Here is a 27888-nt window from a genome sequence, read left to right as displayed (position 1 = left end):
TAATCCAAAAAAGTAGGTTTATTATCCACCCTCTGAGCAATTACCCAGGAGCAAGCGGGGGCTGTGGGGATGGGGATCATGGACACAGCAAGGCCTTCTGGGGTTGTCACGGGCTAGCTCCCAAGCTCACACCAGCCGCAAGGGTTTCTAGTAGATTAGATTAGAGAGATGAATGAGTTTGGAGAAATTTCTCACTTTTTCTGGAACAATCTGCAGGGAGGTCCTGCTGCCATGTCTTGGACTAAACCTGGTCTTTCATCACCAATTTGTCAAAGACGCTGTGGGTATCCACATGGGTGGCCCCAGCAGCTCCGCGCTGAAAAAAGAGCTAATAGTTCGCAGATGTCCCTAACAGTGAAAGAGCCGAAGGGAAGGTTTCATTCTTTGTGGAAGCCAGGTGGGTTCTGGTGGTGCGCTGTAAGTTATCACCAGCATCCAAGGGAACACCTGTGATGTGTCACATGCCAGAATGCTCATCTTCAGAGTGAGGGCAGGAAGAAACTCCTGGAACTGCAACTGAGAAACGCTCTTGGAAGAGAACTTTCTCCAGGTTATGCTTGGGATGGGGCAGTTGGCTAATCTCCTTCCAGAAAGTTATTTTTGGATTTCTTGGCCAGCCCCATTTGGAACCACTTTTTTTTTTAATGGACGAATCAAAAATCCCAAGTGAAAGTACTTCATTTGGGGCGCCTGGGTAACTCAGTCAGTTGACTGTCTGACTTCAGCTCACATCATGATGTCACAGTTTGTGAGTTCAAGACTCGCGTTGGGCTTACGGCTCTCACCGCAGAGCTCGCTTCAGATCCTGTCCCCCTTCTCTCTCATACTTGCTCTCTCAAAAATAAATATAACATTAAAAAAAAAAGAAAGTACATCATTCATGAGAGTCTTCCTGAAACCTTTTCAGCTTCCTTCCGTACTCTGAGGAGCCAGGGAATGCCCGGCCTCAACTCTTTCTCAGTGGGTTTTGCGCACTGCATGTTCATCTTGTTGTTGGTTAGAAGCTGGAGTGCAGTTGGCCTCGGTCTGGGTGCGGCTAGAAAGCTTCAGGCTGTTCTTGGATCTCTGCCATTCAGTCGGCAACGTGGGACAACCCTGTGGGATACCAAAGACCTTGCTGGTGGAGGGTTCGGGGACTATGATTGCTAAGTAGGAGGGCAGTAGGGGTAGGCAAGGTGGGTGGACTCTCTGTGGTCCCCATCCCTGAGCTGCTCTTTTAAACATTTCAGACACTGGGGGTCCACTGAAATTTGATAACCCTGCCATAGGACATAGGTGCCAAGGAAGAGAAGTGTAGAATTTTAGACAGAACAGAAACTTGTTCCTGGTGCAGTGCTCTTTTGTGACAGAGAGAGAAAAGGACGGTGCAGTCTTTAGACCCTCTAGATTCACAGTAGAAAATCCTGAGCAGGTTTGGAAAAAGGAATTCTCTTCTTCAGACTGAAATTCAGTAAAAGAACATATTTCTTCTCTCTGGACACTGGCTTTCTGAAAAACAAGATAAACATGATGAGGAAGAAGCTGGGTCTGGGGTTGAACAAGCCCAGGTGTGAATCCTGACTTCACCACTGCCTAGTTGTGTGACCTTGGGCCAGTTACCTAGCCTAATGGAGCCCCACGTTCTCATCTATTGAATGGCGTTACAAATGATACCTACCTCCTAAGATTCTGGAAAGGATTAAGTGAATTAAACCCACAAAAATCCCTTTCAAAGGGTGCCTGTCACATATTTGCTCAATAAATGTTAACTATTGTTTTGTTAAAGAGGCAGGATCTCTCTTTTCCTTTTATAGTTTATTGTCAAGTTGGTTTCCATAGAACACCCAGTGCTCTTCCCCACAAGTGCCCTCCTCTATGCCCATCATCTCCTTCCCCTCTCCCCCTCTTCCATCAGCCTTCAGTTTGTTCTCAGTATTTAAGAGTGTCTCATGCTTTGCCTCCCTCCCTCTCTCCAACTATTTCCCCCTTCCTCTCCCCCATGGTCCTCTTAAGTTTCTACTGTTCCACTTATGAGTGCAAACATATGGTATCTGTCCTTCTCTGCCTGACTTATTTCGCTTAGCATGACACCCTCGAGATCCATCCACTTTCCTACAAATGGCCAGATTTCATGCTTTCTCATTGAAGAGGTAGGGTCTCCACACGTAGTAGAGTAGAATTAGCTTCATAGGGAAGCACAGCATTTTGAAGTCAGAGAAGGCAGACTCTGGTACTCACTCACCGTGACTTTGGGCAAATTACTTAACCATCCTAAACTTCAATTTTCCCATCCTGTGAATGAGGATAAAAATAGTACCTACCTTGTAGGTAGCTACTGGTTCTTATTTTGCTTCACCTCCATGAATCTTATCATTCTTCTCATCTCTAATGACCTTTTACTTCCTTCTACCTCAGCCAGCCATTCCCATGGTCATGCGCTAGACTTTGTCATCGCCTACACAGGTAGCACTGTTGCCATTTCAACTTCAAACATCTACTCTCCACCCACCACCTCCCATGTCATTGGCGTAAGTAGTCTTATCACTACATGTTTCCATAACCTAATCCTCCGGTCTATCAACCTCCACTACCCGTCACCCTCCATCGGCCTCCATTTCCTTCTTTGTGCAGGTCAGAGATCAGGCTCAGTGGTTATAGTCACTCAACTTGCAAGTACCCTCAGCTCCTTTTCCTCGCTCCCCATCTATCACGCTCACCCCCCAAGGCCTCCCTCTGAATGAACATTACCGTTTGCCTTCCGTGCATCACACTAACCAAATGGCACTGAAGAAAATCACACAACACAGCCAGTTCAACCTTCGACTGCTGATCTCAGACTTCAGCTGGGCGCTCAGGAAGCTGACAGCTTTCATACTTTCCCACTTTTATTTTTTTTATTTTTTATTTTTTACTTTCCCACATTTCAATACCCGAATCCGTGCTCTTGGCGGAGGCTTTTGCCCCAGAATTGATGGAGAAAATAGAGATCATCTGATTGATACTCTTCCGACTCCCCACGAACAAACCAGCCAATCGATTCGAATCTGTGTCCTTATTCTCCTTTTGTGCACTTTCAGTGTTACAGTGTCCCTCCTCCTAGCACGTGTCTACACTTCCACGTGTCCCGTCTATGGGCTCAGTGAGCTCCCTCAATGACACTATCCTCATCCTCCTACATTATCTTTTTTTTTAATTTTTTAATGTTTTTTATTTATTTTTGAGAGTGAGAGAGAGAGAGAGAAAGAGAGAGAGAGAGAGCGTGAGCAGGGGAAGGTCAGAGAGAGTGGGAGACACAGAATCTGAAGCAGGATCCAGGCTCTGAGCTGTCAGCACAGAGCCCCACGTGGGGATCGAACCCATGAACTGTGAGATCATGACCTGAGCCGAAGTCGGATGCTCAACCAACTGAGCCACCCAGCGGCCACCCTCCAACATTATCAATCTCTTCATCTTTGTTGGATCATACCATACAGATAGGCTCTAATATTTGCCTGTGTTTTTAAATGTTTATTTATTTTGAGAGAGAGAGAGAAGCAGAGAGGGAGAGAAAGTATGCAAGTGGTGGAGGAACAGAGACAAGGGGAGAGACAGAATCCCAAGCAGACTCTGCACCATCAGCACAGAGCCGATATGAGGCTCATACCCAAGAACCGTAAGATCATGACCTGAGCCGAAGTCAGATGCTCAATGGACTGAGCCACCCAGGCGCCCCAAGGAAAACTCCTCTGAACAAGGTTATCAAAATCTGATACCACATCCAATAGAAATTTCCTGCTTCTCTTGGATCTCCTGGAAGCCTTTGACACAGTGGATTGCTCCCTGTTTTGAAACATCCTCTTCTTCTAGTTTCTCCTGGTTCTCCTCCAACCACACCAACTGCTCCTCTCACTATCCTCTGCTGGGTCCCCTTGGCTCTGACCTCTAAACATCGGCACACTCCTGGACACCATCATCTACCCTCTACCTACACCCTATGCCTGGAGTGTCTAAATACTGTCATTTATATACTGATCAATCTCAAAGTTTTCCTTAGGTTTCCCTTCTGGACTCCTCACTTACATACGAAGCTGTTTCAGACATATATCCACTTGGGAACTAAAGTGTATTACACTAAGTGAAATGAGTCAGTCAGAGAAAGAGAAGTATCATATGATTTCACTCATATGTGGAATTTGAGAAACAAAGCAGATGAACATAGGGGAAGGGAAGGAAAAATAATATAAAAACAGGGAGGGAAGCCAACCCAAGGAGACTCTTGAATACAGAGAACAAACTAAGGGTTGTTGGTGGGGAGATGGAAGGATGGAGGGTGGGGTAAATGGGTGATGGGCCTTAAGGAGGGCACTTGTTGGGATGAGCACTGGGTGTCGTACGCAAGTGATGAATCACTGGGTTCTGCCCTTGAAACCAACACCACACTGTATGTTAACAAACTTGAATTAAATCAATAAATTTTAGGAACAAGAGAGTGATCCCCTTGGATGTCTTTCAGGCACCTCAGACTACCATGACCAGGGTTTAACAGAGTTAACAGAGTTAATGTTGACACCTGTACCACTATCCACCCAGTTGCTCAAGCAAGAAACCTAAGAGCTACCCTGGATTCTTGCCCTTTCCTCAGCACTCCCATCAAGTCCATTAGCAAACGCTGAGAGCTAAACCTCCCACATAGATCTCAAATGCGTAGACTGACTGGGGCTTGAACACATGACCCTGAGGTCAAAGCCTGAACTGAGATCAAGAGTTGGACGCTTAATAGACTGAGCCACCCAGGCACCCCAAAGGCATTCACTTCTATCCAGCTCCACTGCAGGCACCTAAAGGAAGCCGCCCTCTTGTCATGCATCTTGTCCCCTTACTGCTGTTTTCCTCCTTGCCTTACTCCAGGGCCAACCTGTCCATGATGGCCAAGGTGACCTTAGTTAAGTAGAAAGTGGATCACCTTTAAAATCCTCCCATGGCTTACCAAGTCGCGTAGAACATAAAATCCAAACACCCTGTCATGACCCACTGAGACTCCATGTCACCCGGCTCCTGTCTACCTCTCCAGCCTGGTCTTGTGCCCTTTCTCACAACACTCTGGCCACCTTGATCTTTCTCCATTCCTTACAGACTTCCCTGACCCCCTCCATCTTTATGCCAACTCTTCCTAAAGCTGGCTCTCCCCCGGTGCTCAGGCCCCTGCTCCCATATTGCTGCTTCAGAGAAGTCCTCTTTGACCGCCTTATCCAAAGTTGGTCCCCACTAGCCTACTGCCTCTATGGGGGTAGGGACAGAGATAGTTGTATTCACTATTCTATCATATATGTGTATTATAACACCGTGTCTGGCAACTAGCAGATCAATGAACAGTATATCAATGTATTATTATCTGAAGACATTAAAGCAACACAGAGTATCTATTTCTACAGATGCCCCCCTCCCAATCAAATTCACTAACAATTTTGGCACCAAAGTGCTTTGGGACTCACCTCCGGAAAGGTCTTTCTGACTACCCTTCTGGCTGACCACTGTGCTCCACATGGGTCTGCCTCACAGGGGTGTGATAGCCAGCACAAGGGGACTGCGCCCATATAGGAGGCCCAGGAAGAGCCTCTGCTTTCCTTCCTTTGACAAATATTTATCTGGGACCTCACACAGGAACTCTTTCAGAACTACTGAAATTCCTACTGAAAGATTCATCGGGTTCACTTTGAAACCAGGTTAATATAAAATATACAAAGAATCAAACGTCTACAAGCAACTGAGTTCCAGGCCAAATCTTACAAAACAGGAAGCGAAGACAGAGTCTGTGCATTTCACAAGCTCTCCCGTGGCCAAGACTGGGAGCTGGGCGGCAAGGGAGGCACGGGCTTTGTTGGGGTTCCTGGAAGTCAAGTCCTTCCCAGTCCCCAGGCCCTGCACCCCCCTTCCCCATGCCCAGAGTCCCAGTGGCAGGATAGCTGATTTGGGGCTGTTGGCATAGCCAGGTACCCACTCCCCATCTCCCCTCAACCACTCTCTGCTTGGCAATTCCAGCCCATTGCCCTTTTCCCAAGGAAATACTGTTCCTTTCTAAGCCTTCCCTCCCCCTAGTCTCCTATGTGATCTTTATTTTTAAAGTGTTTATTTTTGAGAGAGAGAGAGAACATATATGCACACATATATGAGCATGAGAGGGGCAGAAAGAGAGAGGGACTGAGGATCAAAAGTGGGCAGCACAGAGCCCGATGTGGGGCCTGAACTCACGAACCATCAGATCATGATCTGAGCCAAAGTCAGAGGCTTAACCGACTGAGCCACCCAGGCGCCCCTTCTGCTGTGTGATCTTAAGGCAAGCCCTTTCACCTCTTAGAGACTCAGTCTTCTCATCTATAAAATGAGACTGGGTGTTCATTCATTCAACCCCTGTTTAGCGAATACTTACTGTGCAAGGCACATACACAATTCACAAGGTCACTGTGGGGACTGAGCAGGATGTGGTGTGGGTAAGACCTAGCTCAGCCGTGCTAAGGCCCTTGAGCCAGCCCGAAATCCATCTCCTCACCTGGGCATAGCCAATTTAATCACTCAGGGTGCTTTATGGCTTGTTTCTTGGTCTGTCTTACACAAGGGCTTCAAACAAAATAATTTGAACTATATCGGCAGATGTATTTTTCAATTTCCTCCTTTAGTGTTCTATTGTTTCTAGCCTTCAGTTGTTCATCCATTCAACCAATACGTATTCAACCGACATCGATGCCAGGCTCTGTTGTAGGTGCTGGGATATGGGGGTACACACCTCAACGTCTTGGCCCTCCAGGAAGTAACATTCTGGTGAGGTCTCCGACTGCCCTACCCTACCTACTAGACGGTAAAGAACTTGAGAACTGGGGGCGCTCGAAGCCCCATCTCTTCCCTCCCTTCACACACACACACACACACACACACACACACACACACACACACACAGCCTGGAGCACAGCCTGAGGCCCGCTCTTCCCCAAAGTCGCTCCCTGATGGTCTGCTGTGTGCTGTCTCACTCGCATGTTTGGTTGCTGACTTTCCATGGTTCACTGTGGCTAATTTACATTGGAATGTAAATCCTAGGCATTTACATATATTATTTCATTTAATCCTCATAGAAACTCAATGGGGCTCACACGATGTTAATCCTCATTTTGCAAATGAGCTGAAGAATGGAGAGGTTAAGAAATGTGACCAAGTTTCTGAAGCTAGTAAGTAATGAACCCACATTAGAACCCAGGCCAGGAAGATCCTCATGCCTTTTCCACCTAGATTGTGTCATTTGGATATTCGTACTGACACCATTTTCTTTTTTTGTTGCTTTTAGATTTTTTATGTTCACATAATTTCTATACCCAACCCGGGGCTCAAACTTACAACCCTGAGATCAAGAGTCACATGTTCTACGAAAACTGAGCCAGCCAGATGCCTCTGACACCACTTTCAAATTGAGCATGGAAGGGGCGCCTTAATGGCTCAGTCGGCTGGGCATCTGACTTTGGCTCAGGTGTGTTTGGAGCCCCATGCCCGGCTCTGTGCTGACAGCTCATAGCTTCCTTGGGAGACTCTCTCTCTCTCTCTCTCTCTCTCTCTCTGCCCCTCCCCTGCTTGTGCTTTCTCTCTCTCAAAATAAATAAATAAACTTAAATGGTGTTTAGAAAAATTGAGTGTGGTGCCCAGAGTCCTGGCCTTTGACTTCAGGTGGCATTTTCCCATTCTGAAGAGTCCTGGGGGTGGCCCTATGTTCTAGGCTGAACACTGAACATCTGGTACAGAGCAAACTAATCTTCATGAATTTCATCAGTTTGCAGAGTCAACTGGGTTAAATCTAGCTCAGGTAAAAGAACAAAGCTGCGAGGTGAGCAGAATAAGAAAATGGTCAGGACAACCCAGAGCCTGGAGCGTACTTCAGATTCTGTGCCACCCCCTCTCTCTCAAAAATCAAAATAAAACATTATAAAAAATAAAATACTCAAGGCAGTTTACAAGGCAACCAGTGCATGTGCTTTTTCAGACAAAGATGAAACAAATTGCAGCTATGAAAAATACTAAATAGAAATGAAGGTCTTTTCAGTTTAAGAGCCTGGTTCTCACACCACAGTCTTAAGTTTGTTCTCAAGATGCAGAGAACAAAATTGAGCTTGATAGTGTGTTTGAAATACACTATCAAAGGCAGAACCAGATACTTACTTTCACTTGCAAGGTTGGCATTGGCAGGTCCGCCATCAGGGGGGAAATATATTTTCTTGTCTAGAAAGGAAGAACATGTGATTAGAAAAGAAACCTCCAGGGACCCGAAATGCCCTGTCCCTCAGTTTAAAGACACAGGGTCTATCTTCTCTTTTATCAGAAGGTCCAAAAACCAGAGAAGCTTTTGTTTTTAAAGGACCCTGGGCCTTGTTCCCATCTACAAGGAGGGTTTCTGACTTCCCCAGAGGATCCTAGACCGTCAGGCCAAATAATACAACCGACGTCAATGTTTGAGGAGCGTGAAGTTCGCAGCAGTCAGACTTGGTGAAAAACATTTGAGGATGTGTCTAACTTTCAGAAATAGGATAACGCCTGCATCGTAATTTTGCCATGAGATGCCTGCTGTATAGTAAATGCTTACTAAACATCTGGTGTATTGGGTTTGAACCGTATAGCTGTTATGTTCAGGAGGCGAGGATTTGAGGCACCTGTGTTCTAACCAACTGTCGAAACAGGGCTCTGCTGTGTGTATGTGCAGGCATAGATACAAACATGGTTGGCCAAATTTTTCCTCTGAATCTGGTCAGAACAGAATTTTGAAAAAGAGCAGCACAGGGGTGGGGATTTTCATAGGTTTCCTAAGCATGACATTTTTATGATCTACTCTTGAAGTGCGTTCCTAATCAAACTCTGGAAATGACAGAGGGGTATTTTAATGGGAAATTTGTTTTCGACATTAGGCTGGACTTAGGTTGGCCATGCTGAACAGGCCCTTTGTGCACTGTATATTTAGTTCAGAGTAAAGGCGGCTTCGAGTGATTTCTTTCAGGCATGGAACACTAGAACTACAGATATGTACGGACTAGGGGGCTATGAAAGAAAAGTCATCCAGGGTACAGAATGCCAGAGGATGCAGACTTGGCCCCATGAAACTATAAAATATATATTATTACCAATATTTACTATGAAAAGCAAGTTTTGTAGCAGATTGGGTTGTTCCTGTTGGTGAAAGTATAGTTTAGGCCAATGCTCCCTTGGACTTTTACGAAGAAGGGAGTCTTGTGTTTTTGGGTAGGTATTGTACATCTAGGAGGCACAGATTAAGTATTTGTTCGTGAAAGGGTGAATAAAAAAGTGAAGGAGCCTGAAGGGGGTTTTAGTTCAGGGGGAGGGTCAGGGAGCAGGAACCCAAGGGAAGCCTTAGCAGGTGGGGCCCGGTGTATAGGCACAAGCCACGATGGCCAGGCGCTGTGATGATGGCTTTGGATTTTAATGTTTAGAGCAAATGGTGGGTATAGACTGCCCTTGTCTTTGTCCAGGAACCCGGCCTCACTGCAAGTTGCCAGCCTATTTGCTGGATGGAGTCAGAGCCTGTAGATGGGTCACAGAGCTGTTTTACATCAGGATGATTCGGTGGCTCACAGTGAGGTGAATGCAGGACCCTGTGATTTTAGGTAGTAGCCTAAATCATTTTTCTAGGATAAGTCCAAGTCCACAGACTGGGGTCAACATTCTGGGCCAAGTCCATCTGGCCCCTGTCTATGTAACCCTTCATCATTAAACTGTGAACGTCAGTGAACCTTAGCGAAGGTCTATGGAACGTTTAACCAGAGCATCCCATCCCCCTGAAGCCCCACGTCTGATGTGGGAGCGATTAATCTTAGCACCCCAGCTCACGCCTGCTCCCTCTTCAACCGCAACCGACCAGTGGCAGTCCCCCAAGCGTCTGGAGGCCCTTCCTTACAGTGGGCTGGGCTGGCAGGCACATTGAAGAGTAATCCCGTGCTTCCGGCCATCGGGGCAGAGCTGGAGTCCTCCCACACTGCAGATTCCTGAGGAGGGGTGAGGTATCGGTCCTGCTGGAGGAGGCTTAGGAAGGGCTCGTATTTCCCATCAGGCTGGGGATCTGGCACCATGTGGCCACTGGAATAGGCGTGAGAGTAGCCAGGCTCTGAGGAGCTGGGGCTGGCTGGGGAGGGATACAGCCAGGACTCGCCAGACGGTATGGAGGAGCTCCCCGCCAGGGACACCGGGTACTGATCCACGGTCATGAGACCAGGCCCATTGAACCTGGAATTGGTGGCACCATATGCAAAAGATGCTTCTGGCTCTGGTTTTGTCCACTGAGAAGAGAAACGCCACTGATTTGGAGGCATGTTGCTATCTGGGAAGGAAAGACAAGACATGTTAGGTGTTTACTGTGTTTGACATGGAAATAGCTTCATTTTTTCTGGTTAATACATACTCTTCTTTTTCTTTTATCTTAAAAGCTGCTTTTGCAGCATTAAATATCCCCCAAATAACCTCCCCTAACAATGAATGGAGCCAACATGAGCCTTTTAAATAGCTGCACAGTGTCCATCATAAGACGGTAATCATGTGACCAACCAACATGGCATTTGTGGGCAACTCGGTTATTTCCATCTTTTCAATGTTTATTTATTTATTTTGTTTTTAAGAGAGGAAGAGAGAGACAGAGTGTGAGCCAGAGAGGGGCAGAGAGAGAGAGGGAGACACAGAATCTGAAGCAGGATCCAGGCTCTGAGCTGTCAGCACAGAGCCCGATGCGGGGCCTCAACTCATGAACTGCAAGATCATGACCTGAGCCAAAGTCCGTCGCTTAAACGACTGAGCCACCCAGGCGCCCCAATTTCCATCTTTGGAACATCTCTGGATATATGGCTTTGCACCTATGTCCAAAGAGCCCTCAATGAAACTTTTCTAGAAGTAGAATTGCTTGATTAAAGGTGATTTCTGGTTGGTTGTTGCTTGTTGGCTTTATCTTATAGCTGGGCGTTTGAATACATACCAAATAGAAGGACCCCCCCCCAAACTTTCTGGAGAGTTTAACATTTGCCTGTGTAAGCCACTCAAAGAACTCTACGGGTTGAAACCCCATTTTCTAGAGGGATCTGGGGTGTGGGGATATTAAGCTAGCAGAGCAGATTAGCCAGGTAGGGATCTGAGCTGGAGCAGTAAGTGATGGGTACGGAAGTGGTTTTCACACCTCTTCCTGCAAAAGCAAAATGCTGAAGGTCAAGGAAGGGGTGACTCAGTTTCTTCCTGCGAAGTTCATGTGGACTAGGTAATGAGGACGGAGTTTCCTTTGGTCTCGTAGACACTATTCTAATTGTTCATGTGGTAGCAGCTGAATCCGTGTGTTCAAAGAGTCCAGGACTGCTCATGACATGGATGGATGTTTTTCCATTTGCAACACCCACTCAGGCAAGAGGGGAGGAGGGAGAAGAGCTCTGGCAGATGGTGCTTAAAGCCTGGAGCCTCTCATCTATCGAAGATAATGACGGGGGGGCGTGGGCATGAGACAAAGGAAGATAGGAGGGCTGGAGAGGCTGTCTGGTCCCCTTCTCCACCCCCCCTCCCACATGTGCCTCTCACAGCTCTCCTGAATGTTCTGCTTGCCTGGATTGTGTACAAGACAAAAACAGCTGAGTGGTCTGCACAGTGACACTGCAACCTCCCCCCAACAACCAGAGTTTTTCAAGCAACACAGATAAGAGCAGCATAAGCACTAACCTACGTGGCACAGACATTCTACCCAACATTTCTCATCCCTGGCAATGAGCAACGGCCGATGGTCGGCTTCTTCATGAAACTAAGGGCAAGGGAACATATTAAGATTTGTTCTTGGGGATGTTCTTTTGAAAATTGATACCTCCAGACCAGTCGCAATTCAGTGTCCCATGTATCATAAATAGAGTAAGGGGACTTAGTAGAATCACCATGTGTGCCCCGTGCTGAATGAGGTCCTGCATGTCCCAAATGCAAGTTAGAAACAATGTGTCGCCTGACAAGGGGACAGTCTCCATCCTGAATTGGCCTTACGGATCTCATACACCTGACTTAGGCACTGAATGCTTGAAATGTGCAAGGCAGGGACCTAGGGTCTCTTGAATATTTTGAGAGAGGGACAGAGAAGGGAGGAAGGGGGACAGAGAGAGAAGAAAGAGAGAGAGAGATAATCCCAAGCAGGTCCCATGCCCAGCGTGGAGCCTGACGCAGGGGCTCGATCCCACAGCTGAGATCCCCCACCAGTTACCATTAGAAAGGAGAGACGGAACGCCAGCAAAGACTGTGGCTTTATCAAACCCCAACTACATTCACAGAGAGCAGTCAAGGGACATGTTGGCTCTGGGACCCTTGGAACAGCCTGGGTTTTCCATTCAGTAGGAATACAAAAGGAAGGTTCCCAACTGGAGCATCTGGAGCCTGCCTCCCAGGCCCATCCAAGCCTAGGACAGCGCTGGTCCCCATCTCCTGCTCTGCCCTTAGGGTGAAAGAGGCAGGCTATCTCCCCACCTCCTAAACAAAGCCAGAGACAACACCCTCCCCCACCCACATGCAGTTCTGAGAGCACCAGAACCTTCTAGAAAGCATCTTCGGGCACCGAAGAGTTTGCTTCCATCCCAGAGGACCCTCCTTTCAGTCCGTCCTTACATGGTGGCCCTGCCTCCCTATTCCAGGCTGGTTTCTCGAAACACAAACTTAAATGTCACTCTTTCAGAGAGGCTGTCCCTGAACCTCCAATCTAAAGTTTGTCATCTTGCTCCTGTGTGACTATGCCCGGTTTATTTCCTTTGTAGCAGTAACCCTAATAGGCAATCTCTCCACTCACTCACTCACTCACTCACTCAAACTTGGTCTTCCCCACTAGCCAAATAGCTCTGAGATCACACAGATCAGGGCGCCTGGGTGGCTCAGTCGGTTAAGCATCTGACTCTTGATTTTGGCTCAGGCCATGATCTTGCAGTTCCTGGGATCGAGCTCCAAGCCTGTTTGGAATTCTCACTCCCTCCCTCTCTGCCCCTACCTCACTCATTCTCTCTGTCCCTCAAAATACATAAATAAATAAACATTAAAAAAAAGAGGAACATGGGAGTGCCTGGGTGGCTCAGTTGCTTAAGCGTTGGACTCTAGCTCAGGACATGATCTCACAGTTCGTGAGTTCAAGCCCCACTTCGGGCTCTGTGCTGACAGCTCAGAGCCTGGAGCCTGCTTTGGATTCTGTGTCTCCCTCTCTCTCTGTCCCTCCCCCACTCATGCTCTGTCTCTCTCAAGACTAAATACACATTAAAAAATTTTTAGGGGCACCAGGTGGCTCAGTTGGCTAAGCGTCTGACTTCAGCTCAGGTCATGATCTCACGGTTCGTGGGTTTGAGCCCCCCATTAGGCTCTATCTGTGCTGATAGTGCAGAGCCTGGAGCCCGCTTCAGAGTCTGTCTCTCTCTCTCTCTCTCTCTCTCTCTCTCTCTCTCTCTCTGCCCCTCCCCCACTCATGCTCTATTTCTCTCTCTCTCTCAAAAAGTAAATAAACATTAAAAAATAATTGAAAAAAAGTTTTAAAAAGGAACATGGAGACCATTTCTCTTCTGTTCACCCTCACACCCTCAAGGACTTGCACAGCACCTGACACGTGGGAGGCCCTGAACACTATGCTCGAGAGCACGCACACTCGTGCTTGTGCACAAACACACACCCACACTCACAAGCATGTATCCCTCTCAGACGCATACCCGCACACCCCTCCCCACCAAATCTTTCTATATTGAGACCAGCATGCAAAGCCGCTATGAACATAGGCTTTGAAGTCAGACAGCCTTCACAGCGCTGCCACTTCCTAGCGGAAGCACATCCACTCCCATCTCAGAGCCCCTTGGGATTCGGGACAGTCCCTGTGAAAGGCTTACACAGTGCCTGGTACACACCAATTGTTATTAGAGGCTCACATTCATACATTTCTTTCCTGGTTTGCCACACTCTGCAGAGATCAACCCAGAGGAAAGCACAATGGTAACAGCAGGAGGCCGGAGGGTCCCCCCTTCCCTTGGCCATCACAGCAGGTGTGCAAGAGAATTTTCAGACGCCATTGCTCCTTGTGTACCCATTTCCAGGGAATAGTACATCAGGGGTGGGTAGGGCAACTGCGAATCCAGAATGGTTTTAAAGCAAGAGACACGAGATGGGCAGAGGGAAGAGAGGGAGAAAGACAGTCTTAAGTAGGTTCCACACTCGGCACGGATCCCAACACGGAGCTCGATCCCATGACCCTGGGATCATGACCTGAGCTGAAATCAACAGCCAGACGTTCAATTGACTGAGCCACCCAGGCACCCCTGGAACAGTTTTATTTATTGAGCACTGATTATGGGTCAGGCATCTTGCTCGGCACTCTGCACGCACGATCTCATGTGATCCGCACAGCAAGCCAGATGACAAAAGAGAGACTGGGAGTGGTGAAGGTAACTTGCGTGAGGTCACACAGTTGGCAAGAGCTCCGCTGTCTGATTACAAAATTTGTGCCCTGAGCAGCAGTACCTCCACGATATTCCCAAGAACAGAGTGAGCTGGGCGTCTTCACGAACTAGTGGGTTTGGAAAGGGTGGCAGGTGGGCATACTATTTCTGTGGGATTTGTACACACCCTCTGATCCAGTTATTGCCTTTATAGCAATTTTGGGCTATCGTCAATGATGGGTGCAAAAATTTAGCCACAACGATATTCAAAGTGATATTTAGAATACAGTGAAAAATTGGCAACTCCCCAATGTCCAAAAATTCTAATAGATTCCGTAGATCTTTAAAAAGCATACTCTTGTTTTTGAGAGAAAGAGAGAGGATGCAAGTGAGAAAGGGGCAGAGAGAGCGAGAGCGAGAGGGAGCAAAAGCGAGCAAGAGAGAGAGAAGTGGGGCTCACCCAGGGCTCTTGTTCACCCAGAGCGGGGCTCGAACTCACCAACTGGGAGATCATGACCTGAGCCAAAGTCGGATGATTAATCACTGAGCCACCCAGGTGCCCTAAAACATATACTCTTGAGCCACTAAAATAATGTTGAAGCAGAACATGTAACGGCATGGGGAGAGAGATATAAGATTTACGTCCAAAATGATGATACGCTGTAACGCTTAGCATAGGCGCAGAGATGCACACATGGTTTTGTGCCCTGAAGGCTTATCTCTGTTTTCTAACTTTGAAAAAATAACAGTACTTTTGTGATTAGAAAAAGTTCTTTCAAGTAAAAACTGGGAAACCACTTGACTCACTGAATCCGACCAATCCATAATTGCCAGATTTCCTTACATCCATCCTTTCTTCTTCATACAATCCTGCTTTCTGAAGACATTAAAACGAAGCACCCTCTGAGCACCCACTGCATCTTACACCCTGAAAGTCCAACCCCCGGCCCTGTGCAGTCTGTACACATGGACTCTCCCTTCTCTGCCTTCTTGGCTAGTGGCGCTGGTAGCTTATTCATTCACCCCAGAAACAAAGAAGATATTGTTTGTATTAGCCGAGGTTGAAACAACACCAGGGACAGCTTACAGGACACGGTCCCGTTCCAGGCCACTGAGGTGACCTGCTCAGTCCCACTCTCTGCCTTAACGTCGTCCCCTCCCTGCGGCACCTCATTTTTGCTGATCATCCAGACCCTTTCCCTTGGGGAAAGTGAAAATGAAACATGGAACATGTGCGGTATTTGCAAGTGGCTAAGAGCTGAGGGTCTGAGTCAAGTTGGCCTGGTTTCAAATAGCCACCTCTCACTAGCTGTGGGACCTTAGACACGTCACTGGGCTCTCCGAGCCTCAGGTTCCCTCCCAAGATAACGGGAAGTACTCAACACCTGTCAGCCACTGTAAACAATGTCAGTGACTGTCCTCCTGGGCCCGCTCACTGGGGTGCTGCCAAGGTCTGCAAAGGCAGGCCAGTGGAGTAGTAAAGAGCCTACCTAATGGACCTGGGTTTCAATCTCTCTCAGTCACTGGCTATGTGACCCATTTCCTCACTTAGCCCTATCTGGGAGGCACTTCCCTCCTCCGTAAAGTAAAGTGAGGTTATTCATACGCATTGTAAAGTGGCTTTGTGAAATTTGACACGCACACAGGAAGAGCACAAGTGTAAGTGTGCAGCCAGGGGAATTTTCACAAACTAGGTAACAAGGATCCATGACAAGGTACAGAATCCGAAACAGGCTCCAGGCTCTGAGCTAGCTGTCACCACAGAGCCCGATGTGAGGCTCGACCCCACGAACTGTGAGATCATGACCTGAGCCAAAGCCGGACGCCTAACCGACTGAGCCACCCAGGCACCCCCAGTCTCCTGTCTTCTAATGGCACACTCACTTGGCCTGTCTTGGACCTTCATAAATCACAGCGGATTTTGAGACTGAAGAAGATAGTCATTGGAACAGGGTGTCTAGCCCCCAGTGGGGCTCACTATATGTGGGTGCAGATCCCACTCCCTTTACTGAGCAGGAAGACACGAAGCTGTCGGTGTTCATAAGGGCCATAAGCCACTGGATCTCAAATGGATATTGACACTGAAAGGAAGAGCCAGAGTTTCTTCCCCACCCCCACTGGATCATGGCGGAGGGGAGAGAAGGAGGTGGGCTCTTTTGGGTCTGGCTCCAAAAGCCTCTGGGTGCTCAGATATACAGCCCTTCACCTGTCAGCAGGCCCTGAACAACGTTGCCAGGCCTGGGGCAAGAATATGGAGTGGGATGTGCCCCAGAACCATATCCCCCGTTCTTCCGGAAACGGTAACTACGGAAGCTTCTCCGGTTATGGACCCTGAGACAGCCCAGGTCCTTTTTAAAGGAGGAGAATTCAAAAATAACTTGACCCTGTGTTTTCTTTTCTAAAGTATGGCCAGTATACATAAGTAAGTTCACACATAACTTTGATTTGGGAAAAGCAGCGAGGAAATTCGATGGCATTTCCTAGCCACGTGGGTCTCTGTGTTTGGGCTTGCATTTTTGGGTTGACAGAGCACCTTTAGAAAGTGGCCGAGTCGGTCGTGAGAGCCCGTGAATGGGAGCCTGTTCTGTTCTGCGTGGTTCAGTCCGGGCTCGGCAGCCTGGGCCTGGCCTGCAGGGCCCGAGAGGCTGTTAACGGTCAGTAATGAAAGGCCACTTTATGGACCTTCCCACCGTTTCCGAAGCTGCCCGTCTCTCACATAACACCTTTGTGAGAACCACTGGGTGGGGGCGTGGGGCTGCCCTTTTTTCATGGGACCTCCCTTGAGGCAGCAAAGCTTATGAAGAACTTGACTCCTAAGAGCGAGGAGATGCCTTGAGGAGGTCAGGCCCTTCTTTGCTCTGTCAGGTGGAGCCTAGCACACCCCACAGTCTGTGAAGAAGACAACTTGACCGTCAAGGGATCTGGGAGATTCTCACAAGGAAAACGCAAGCAAGAGAGTAGTGGAGAAGATGTCTGCCTCTCTGTTTGACCTGGGAAAGTTGGCTTGGATAAGAAATAGAGCCACATCCCAAGTTCCCTTCAGGCACAGGGCTGTCACAGAATAGAATGAGGTCAGCAGGCATAGGAAACCATACAGCTGACCCTAGAAAACATGCAGGCTTCCGGGCGGAGCCTGCTGCTCTGTGATCTGAAGGATTTGGATACAGGCCCTCATATCCACTCTTGCCACTCAAAGAACATATCAAGCTTTCATACCACCACACAAAACTAACACCTACACGGCACTCTGTGCCAGCAGACATGCACTATCTCACCGACCCCTGCTACAGTTCAATAATACTCAATTTTAGAGATGAGGAAACTGAGGCACAGATGGAGGAAGTGATGTGCCTGGAGATCACATTGTTAATACACAGTGGAGCTGGCCTGGGCCCCAGGCTATCCGGTTCTAAAGCCATCCACCACAGGGTGCTCGCTCACTTTGGGGACTCTTTCTATGACTATCATCAGTACCCTATGACCCAAATCACAATTTCATTCATTCAAGCAACATTACTGGGCACCTTCCATGTGTCAGACATTGGGCTAGGTCCTTGGGAAGCCGCAATCACCACAGAGTCCCTGCTGCCACGGAATTCAGTCTAGAGCATGGGAGCAGACAAGGAAGAGAACGTATAAATATATATGTCCAGTGGTGACAAACGCTAAAATATAAAATAAAATCATGTAAGATGACAGAGGTTGACAGGGTGGAGGCTTCTATTTTTTAAAGAGATTGCACAGAGAAAAACTGGCTGAAGAGGTGACATTCCAATGGAGACCTGAATGAAGGAAAGGGGAAGTCAGGCAGTTATCTGGGGAAAGAGCATTTCAAGGAGGGTGCAAAGGCTCTGAGGCAGGATTGTACTTGGCACATTCTACAAACAGCAAAGAGGCTAGATTGGATTGAGTGATGTAGGAGGTGGTAGGAGATGAAATCAGGAAGCAAATAGGGCCCCATTAAAGGCTTTGGATATGATTCCAAGAGACAGGATGCTACTAGAACGTTGTGAACAGAAGAGAGATAGGATGAGACTTTCGTTTTAGTGATATTCTGTTGGCTATCTTGTGAACAGACTGAAGGGGAGCACAGGTGGAAGCAGGGAGACCAATCAAGAAGCAAAACTCCAGGGGTGGGCTGATGGCGTGAGAGCAGCAGAGGTGGAGAGAAGTGGTCAGAACTTGGATAGATACTTTTTTAATGTTTATTTATTTTTAGAGAAAGAGCCTGTGGAGGTGTGCACGTGAGTGGGGGAGGGGCAGAGAGAAAGAGAGGGAGAGAATGCCAAGAAGGCTTTGCACCCCCAGTTCAGAGTATGACACTGGGCTCGATCCCATAAACTACAAGATATGACCTGAGCTGAAATCAGGATTCCGACGCTCAACTGACTGAGCCATCCAAGCACCCCAGAACTTGGATATATTTTGAAGGTAAAATTGACAGAATTTGGGGGCACCTAGGTGGTTCAGTCAGTTGAGCATCTGACTTCGGTTCAGGTCATACTCTCACGGTTCGTGGATTTGAGCCCCGAGTTGGGCTCAGTGCTGACAGCTCAGAGCCTGGAGCCTGCTTCTGATTCGTTGTCTCCCTCTCTCTCTGCCCCTCCCCTGCTTGTGCTATCTCTTGTGCACGCTCTCTTTCTCTCTCTCAATAATAAATAAACATTAAAATGTTTTAATTTTAATTAATTTAATGTTTTATTTTAATGTTTATTTATTATTGAGAGAGAGAGAAACAGAGCATGAGCAGGGGAGGGTCAGAGAGAAAGGGAGATGAATCCGAAGCAGGCTCCGGGCCCTGAGCTGTCAGCAGACCCCGATGAGGGACTCCAACACATGAACCGTGAGACCATGACCTGAGCCAAAGTCTGACGCTCAACTGACTGAGCCACCCAGGCACCCGTAAAAAAAAAATTTTTTTTTAAAAGGGAGTAGGAACCAGAGAGAAAGGAGGAAAACCAAGAGAGTGTGTGTGATGTTACAGAACCCATATGAAGGGGAGGTTTTAAAATTTTTTTGTTTTAATTTTTTTTATTTTAGAGAGGTCGAGCTAGGGAAGGGGCAGAGGGAGGGAATCCTTTTTTTTTTTTTTCAAGTTTATTTATTTTGAGAGTGAGTTCAAGCAAGGGAGGGGCCAAGAGAGAGGGAGACACAGAATCCCAAGCAGGCTCTCCATTGTCACGGCAGAGCCCAACATGGGGCTCGAACTCATGACCTGGGAGATCTTGACCTGAGAGCTGACTGAGCCACCTGGTCACCCTATGAAAGAGAGGGCAACCAACTGCAGCAAATGTTGTAGACAAGTTAAAAAAAAAAAGGTTGATGGATGGAGACAGGGAAAGACGGTTGATTCGGCAAGGACAGGTCACAGGCTACCCTTGACGAGAGTAGCTAAGGAGTAATTGTCATAAAAGCCTAGTGGAGTGAGTTCCAAAGAGCAGTCAAGGAAGAGGAAAGCGTGTGCGTGGGTGCAGTTTTGAGTCTTGCTGCAAAATGCAGCAGAGACATGGAGCAAGGGGTCAAGAGGTGGTTTTATTTCAAGCTGGATTTTCTCAGGTGAGCAGGACAGAGGAAGAAGTAAGGGACTATAGATAGAAGGCACTTTCAAAGGAGTGATTGGAATGCATCCAAGCCAACGTGTTCAGCACTAAAAGCCAAATAGCTGAAGTCAGCTGACTTCCCCAGAATTGAAGAGCTTGGGATTTTGACTCTTCCAAGGAGCCGGTTAACCTCGTCTGAAACCCACTTACCCATTTATCAGCTCTTACTACGTGTCAATTCCCCAAATGACTCGGTTACACTCATCCCTGCTCCTGCTCTAAGTGATCCACACACTGTTGGACATCAGCTCCCCACTCTCTGCTCCCCCCCCCACCGTTGTGCCCATTGCAACAGCAACTCCACGTCGTTTCCTTTAGTATCTGCTGCTCCCACACTGCCTTCCACTTAAACTCACAAAGGTCTCGGAGAAAATCATGTCACCTGACCTGACAGATCATTTCTAGGAGAGCAGTAAATTCTGCAAAGGTGAATACATCAGCTATACACCAACCAACTCCCCGTCCAGGCCCAAAGAGCAAAGCCAGAGCGATGGCTTCTGGAAAGAGGGGGGATCTTCCCCTGCAGGCAAAGACCCCACCTGGCAGCTTTGCACAAAGCAAACAAGCATTTGGGGGGCGTATACGCATCCTCCAGTGGGGAGCCAGGCATTCAATGTGGGTGCCGGGCAACTACAGTAGAGAGTTTTTCCTCCTCCCCCAATAGAGAGTTTTTAAAAATCAACCAGGCCCTGGTCTGTTGCACATTTCAAAATGGTGTTTGGAGGGGGCGCTTGGGTGCCTCAGTCATTAGGCGTCTGACTTTGGCTCAGGTCATGACCTCGCCATTCATGGGTTCGAGCCCCATGTTTGGCCCTGTGCATCCTCCTCTCTCTCTGCCCACCTCCTCCCCCCAACTCACCCTCAGTCTCTGTCTCTCTCTCAAAAATAAATAAACATCAAAATGGGTGTCCATGATAATGTTTTAACTTCTTTTAAGATTGGAAGAAAACATGAGTGTAATAAAATAACGAATACATAAAAACGGCTCCAGCCTGGATTACAGTTGTTTTTGAACCAACCAGTGTGGTCACAAACTGTCCTGTTTCATATCTCTACAAGGAAGAGGCCGTGCTACGGCGCTGCCATCTTAATTTTTACGGTTTTTCCAAACCCGGCCATTTTCATAAGCACTTCTTGAGACAGTTGTCTTGAAATAATTGTGTGATGTAAAGAACGTTTATGTAAAACAAATTCCCCGACGCTGTATGCAGCCCACGCCCCGATGCTATTAAGGGTGGGGACAGGGGTGCAGCAAGACCCTTCAGGGACCCCTGCGAGTGCCGCCCTTGTGCACCAGATCCTCTGTTATTAGTTGCAAGGAGGCTGGGTGCACCTGCATGGGGCGTACTGTCAGGCCAGTAGTAGTAGCAACAGAAAACCCAGCATTTAACCCAATTTAGGAAATAGTGAAATAAGTGAACCGGCGTGATTAAACGAGGAGGTTGATTTTCACTGTAAACTCCTTTTTTTTTTAATTTTTTAATGTTTATTTATCTTTGAGAGAGAAAGAGAGAATGTGAATGGGGGAGGGGCAGAGAAAGACCGCGACAGAGTCTGAAGCAGGCTCCAGGCTGACCTGTCAGCACAGAGCCCGATGCGGGAATCGAACCGCGAGATCAGGACCTGAGAGGAAGTCTGACGTTCAACTGACTGAGCCACCCAGGCACCCCAGTGTTGACACTAAACTTCGAAGGAACGGGTGGAGCTTTTCCTTTACAGTGTGACTTGTGATACGCATCAGTGACTGTGACAACATGGTAGAACTAGTCTTTTCCCTGCCAGCCTTGGTAGAGAATTCTGGTCTCCGCCCCCTCCACCCCCAGCCTGCTCACCATTCTTCAGGATCACATCTGTACTCTGGCTCAAGGGGCTCAGTTCCTGGGGGCTCTTGACATTGCTCAGAGCCCTGGAGAAGTGTTCGTCCACGACGCTGCCGATGTCTCCTTGGAAATAGGTGAAAAGGACGCACTGGGAATTCCACTCTGTCTTTATAGGTCTCTGGAGCTGGACAGCAGTCTTCCCCGTTCCTTCCATTGTGAGGGCCGCAGATGATAGCTGCGGATCGAACACAAGACGTTACTGGCACTGTTTTTCCGAGCGGCTTGGCTACAGTTTGGATGAGAGGGCCCTGGGGGAGCAAGCACCGCTCACGCTCTCCGTTGGCTTCCAGAGACCCCCTGAGCCCCTGCCCTCCAGGAGAGGAGCCCTGTGTGATCGGGGATCTGGGAACAAGACACAAGTCTACAGAGCACTGAAGGGGGTCCTCAGGAGCCTCAGATGAGAATGATCTGGCAACCCCAGTACAAGAAGAGCAGGAAGGTTAAAAAAAAAAAAGGCCATGGAGGCCCCAACAGTAACTTGCCTCTTAGGGCAGCGCCTTCTTCCTACAAAACAAATGAGCCAAAGACCAATCCCACGACCCTGACGCTGTTGATCTACCCATGATGGTGTCCCCGCCCCGCCCCCCCACCACATGCTAGGAACGAGCATTTAAAATCAGCACTGGTCCCCAGACCTCCGGACAGATCTATTCTGGACCAAATACAGATCGCAAACGCAAACATTCTCTATGCTAATACATATGGCACATGGGTGAAAAGCTCCTGAAAGATCACCAGATGCTTCGCACCCAGAACAACGCCTGAGACCCAAACAGCTCGATCGCTGTTTGCTGAGTTGCCTTAAACTTGGCTTCCATCACTGGATCCTGTGAACTCCTTCGGAGCAAGACTGTCCTCTGGCACCAAAGGCAGGACTGGGCACACAGTGGGCACTCAAGACCTGCTGCATGGCCTTGCTTAACTGGAGAAGTAGCCTGTCTGGATGCTTCTTTACCTTTGACCACCCAATGAGACTTGCTCCTGGCTAAAGGCGCTTGTATTCATTCCTGCGAATACGAGGGAAACGATTACAGTTTAATAGCCTATGTTCTTCCCTAGTCCTTGAGGGTGGGGGCCATTTCTTATTCATTTCTTTATCCGGAGCACCTAGCATAAGTAGGTCAGTAAACAATGGCTGAATGCCTGAATGCCATTTCATGCAGAGAAAGCACAATGCAAGGAAATCATACCAATTAGGAGTCAGAAGACCTGGGGTTTTCCTCCGCTGTGTGATTTGGGGGGAAGCACGTAACCTCTCTGGGATTCAGATTCCTCCTGGGTAAAATTCAGAAGTTGGAGAGGATTAACTCCGCAGCCTATTCTTTTAGGTTCCTAGTGTCAGTCGATTGTGACTGAGGACTTTAGGAAGGAAATCTGGCAGCGAGCAGTCAACCCTTCTAAAAAGTTCTCCTTTCCCACTCATTCCGGCTCCCCATCATCACTGGTTCTGCTTTATGAAGCCTTCATAACACAGCCTTCAACTGAGCCCATCACTCTGTTCCGCTCTTGTGGACCGCCCTGCTAAGTAGGCATCATCAGGAACCACGTGAAAACTGAATCCATTGTATCCTTATTAAAAAAACAAACAAACACGCAAACAACTGCTCCAAAACACCGTCTGGCAGTTTCTTATAAAGTTAAACATATGCTTACTATATATATGACCCAGCAATCCTACTTCTATGTACAGAGAGCCAAGAGAAACAAAAACATATGTCTGCGCAAAGACTTTGTATAGGATATTTATAGTGGCTTTATTTAAAATAGCCAAAAAGTTGAAACGAGCCCAATGCCCAGCACCAGGAGTATAAATCAACTAGCTGTGATACTATCATATTTCGGAATGTCATTCAACAACAGAGAGGAAAAAACAGACACAAAAGACCACACAGTATATGGTTCCCATTACACGGGACAGACACACATAAGCTGTGGGGGTAGAAATCAGAATAGTCGCTGGCTCTAGGATGGAGGCTGGGAAGGGCCATGAGGAACTCTCGCGAGTGTTCAAAATGTCCTACATCTTGAGGAGGGTGAATGTCATGTGTGGATGTACACGCTCGTCAAAATCCATCGAATGGTACACTTAGGATCAGTGCATTCCACTAAAGGTAAAGAATTCCTTCACTAAAGGTAAAGTATTCCTCGGTAAAAAAACAAAAACAAAAACAAAAAGACGAGCTCTATTCAGATACTCAGCATCACAGAAACAAAACAAAGGTGTTATCGTCATGAGTTTGGGATGCAAACCCCCTATGCAGTCGGAAATCTGCATATACTTGAGTCCCCAAACTTAACTATGAATGGCCTACTGTTGACCGGAAAGTCTTACTGGAAACATAAACAGTCAATTAGCATATATTTTGTATATGTATCACAGGCTGCATTCTTCCAGTAAAGTGAGAGAAAAGAAATGTAGTTCAGAAGTCAACTGTACTGCATATCATCAAAGTGTGGAATTTTAAAAAGCCAAACTCATAGAAACAGAGAATAAAGTAGTGGTTATGGGAGGCTTGCGGGGGGGCGGGGGACAGAGGGACCAGGCAAGTGGTGTTTAGGGGAGAAAGTTATAAGGAGGAAATAAACCCTGAAGATCTAAGACAGTATAGAGAACATACAGAACCCAGAACCGTATCGCAGTACACGCCTCCAACTTTCAGAGACTAGAACTAAATCATGCCAGCTCCCCACAAGGGTAACTATGTGCGGTGACAGAGGTGCCAGTGATCGCTACTGTGCCATTCCTATTACAATGTCTACATTTGCCAAAGTAGCACGGAATACCTGAAATTTACACAATTGTGTGAAAACACAGCGAGGAGAAAGAGGAGGAGGAGGAGGAGGAGGAGGAGGAGGAGAGAGAGGAGGAGAGAGAGGAGGAGGAGGGGAGAAAGCAAAACTGTTCTGAAGTATAAAGTCATGATAAATGTTGGCAGGCGGCACTTTTTCTAAAGCCGCAATTTACAAAATACCTCCTTGTGCCTGAAGCTATACGGATACTTTCTCTAGTCTTTACACTGCTCAGCGCAGGTACTATTGCCCCCATTTTGCAGATGAGCAATATGGGGGCCCAGAAGGTGAAATGAACTGCCCAGGCCACACAGCTGGGTATGAGGCAGAGCTGGGATGTGAATCTTTTCCAGCCTCAGTGTTGGTCCTTTCCCCACCATCCCCTACTGTCAACCTGGTGGGGACTAACAGACCCCCCCTTCTACGAGCTTCAGTCCCCGACGCGTGTATCAAATGTGAAGGCTTGGCTTCCGATATCTAGGGAATCTTGACCCAGACCCTAAGGCAGCCACCTGCGTTCCTTTAGGGAATACAAGCGGAACACCTGTGCGATCCTTCCAGGCCCCTCAAAACCGCTACTTGCAAGGGCCGCTTACCACCGTTGTAGGACTCACGGCCTGCAAATCTGTCTTTGCAAAGTCTCCCTGAAGCCACAAGGCAGGCAGCCCGTTGGACCCTTGGGACATCAGGGCCCGGGAGCACGCTCTTACTGTCTCAGGGGAAAGAGCACAGAGATGGCAGGCCACTGGCCACAGCCAGGAAAGGCTAGAGACAGCCAGCCAGAGGCGACGCTTCCTTCCCTTCACCTTGGAAGGGTCAGACCTTAGTCCAGTGGGACCTTGAATCAGCCACGATTGCTACCTCTGCCCTCCCCTTCCTCCCCAAACGCACGGACACACATCCCAAAGGAAAAAACCACGGGTCCCTTCTCTGCATCTAGCTCCCAGGCAAGTATCCGGCCCGCACCCACAGCTCAGTGGAGACGGTGTGTATCGGAGGGCTACGACATTCTGAGAAATGTTGCTGCCTACAGCCTTTGCGAGGCTGCATCTCAGAAGGACCCCGGACAGTTCCATCCCCGAAAGAGCCCTCCGAGAGGGGTCTGTTCACACCGGCGTGAATTGGGATCTGGCTGCAGGGTAGGGGATACTGCAAAGCTGGAACGCAGAGACTACCAGCGAGGCGGGGAGAGGGTGGAACCTTCCGGGCGACATCCCTGTCCCAGTCCCCGGCTTGTCGTAGCAACAGCCTCTTGCAGACAGAACCCCGAGGTCAAGCCCTGCCGGTTGTGCGGTTAGCACAGCATAATTACAAACGTTCCCTGTAGCTCACGATCTCTCCAACACGGAAACCTCAAAGACACCGAGCGCTCCAACTCAACCTCAAACTAATGCCCAAACTTCTGCACAAATAGTTTAACACGGACTCCAATGCCAGCAGTTCGGGCTCAACTCTACCACACACAGTCTGCCTGCAGGGACGCGCTTACCCGCTTTCCGCAGAATGGTACCCAGCACCTCGGGCGTGGGGTGGGGTGTCACGTCGGAGAGGTCGAGAGGTCACCACAGTGAATGCTTGGAACGAAAGGCCCCAAGGGACCAGATCGTCTATCAGTGAGCAAAGCTTGGGATGCTCACCGCTTCCCCGCCCGGGTTCCTTCGCAGTTGACTTTCCATCCCTCCTTCCTCCCCCCCCCCCCCCCCCCGCCCCACTCCAAAGTCACCAGCTTCTCCTACCTTAACTCCTGACCATCAACCAGACAGCAAGATCCCACGGCTGGGAAGAGGTGATGGGCAGACTTGCCTGGTCCACTTTGGAGCAGCTCAGGGCTTGCGGAAGCAGGGGCTGGGGATTTTGTGCCCTCCCCTAGCTACTTTCTACCCCTCCAGCCTGGGCTATAAGAGGCATTTCCTGCTGGCTATCTATTAAGAATGCAGAAAATGCACTCCAACAAGTCCTTCGGGTTGGGCACCTGCAGGAATGAGGAAAATAGGGAGCTCTTTTTCTTTTTTTATTTCTTTCTTTTTGCATTAAAAAAAAAAGCACTTAGTGATATTGTCTCTTAAAGTAGGCGGCTAGTTGTTTGCCGGAAACCCACACAGAGTCAATAACGTCTAAAACATCAGCTATGGAGTTTGCATTAAACTGATGTCACCTCCACTCCCAGGAACGGGGAAAGTGTGTTTGGCTCATCACGGCTTTCTCTGTCTCCCCGTGGGAAGGGAAGGGGCGCCCAACCCCCGAGAATTTCTGGATGTGTCAGGGGCTTCCGTGGGCCCCAGAGGGAGGGAGGGCTTCTCTTGAACCTGCGACAGAACGAGGCAGTTCGGGGACAGCAGCTGAGAGTTTGGAGCAGGGGGACCCGATGCTCACCTTGAAAAACCAGTCCCAGACCCCGGAGCCACTGTTTGCTCCACTCATTCTCCGTTTCAACGATATTTAACATTTAGTGGACACCTACTGTGTGCCAGGCACAGATCTGAGAGATCTGTTTTGCAAGTTAGCAAAACAGCCCAGATCTCTGCCTTCACGGGAGGAATCCACACACACACAGGGCTAGGATGCCTGCGTGTGCAGAGGCATGGGTGTGGCGTGTGTGTGTCAGATGGCGTGCACCGGGAAAAGGGGCAGGGAAGGGAAACGGATAGGACCATGGAGGAATCGACACTTGGGTAGAGCCTTGAGGGAGCAAACCCTGTTGATACTAGCTTCATCTGATGCCTGAGGGGGGCACCAAAGGCAAAAGGGGGGCCTCGTGCTCGGGCTGTTCACAGACCGGGGAGGAGGCCAGTGGGGCTGCAGAGGAGGGGGGGAAGGGAGCCGGGCCCAGATCAGAGGGTCCCATGGAGCCCACTTAGGCTTTTGACTGTTGCTCTAAGTGAAACGGAAACGCAATGGAGGGTTTGGAGAAACACATCCACAAATCTCGAAAGTGCTACCTTCAAAATGCATTACTTTCTCCCCACCCCCACCCCCACCCCCACCCCCACTTCTAGGCTCGCCCTGGTCTGGGCACCCATCCTGTCTCCTCAAAACCGCACCAGACCCTAACTGGGCTCCTTCCTTCCACCTGTGGCACTTCTGAGTCCAAACACCTCCAGAGAGCACCGATGATCATTTTAGAACATGCACAGAATCCCGTCATTCCTTGTTTCAAAGCTTCTGCGGGCTTCTCTTCCAGGTCCTGGCTACAAGGGCTCACGGAAAGGAAGC

The 27888-nt window shown here is 48.5% G+C and overlaps 1 protein-coding gene across 1 annotated transcript; it reads right to left on the bottom strand.

The window, feature by feature from the left end:
- Positions 1-26500, bottom strand: VGLL1 (vestigial like family member 1). Its single transcript, XM_029930602.1, has 5 exons — positions 26412-26500; positions 21838-22060; positions 9899-10318; positions 8155-8214; positions 1-1488 (listed from the first exon to the last, which is right to left on the bottom strand). The coding sequence occupies exons 2-5, from the start codon at positions 22037-22039 to the stop codon at positions 1448-1450; spliced, it is 723 nt and encodes a 240-aa protein (XP_029786462.1). The 5' UTR covers positions 22040-22060; positions 26412-26500; the 3' UTR covers positions 1-1447.
- Positions 26501-27888: the final 1388 nt, after the last annotated feature.

The sequence above is a fragment of the Suricata suricatta genome, chromosome X, assembly GCF_006229205.1.
Source record: "Suricata suricatta isolate VVHF042 chromosome X, meerkat_22Aug2017_6uvM2_HiC, whole genome shotgun sequence".
In the NCBI taxonomy this organism is placed as follows: domain Eukaryota; kingdom Metazoa; phylum Chordata; class Mammalia; order Carnivora; family Herpestidae; genus Suricata; species Suricata suricatta.
Note: the sequence above shows the minus strand (reverse complement) of the source record. Positions and strands in the feature narration are given on the sequence as shown.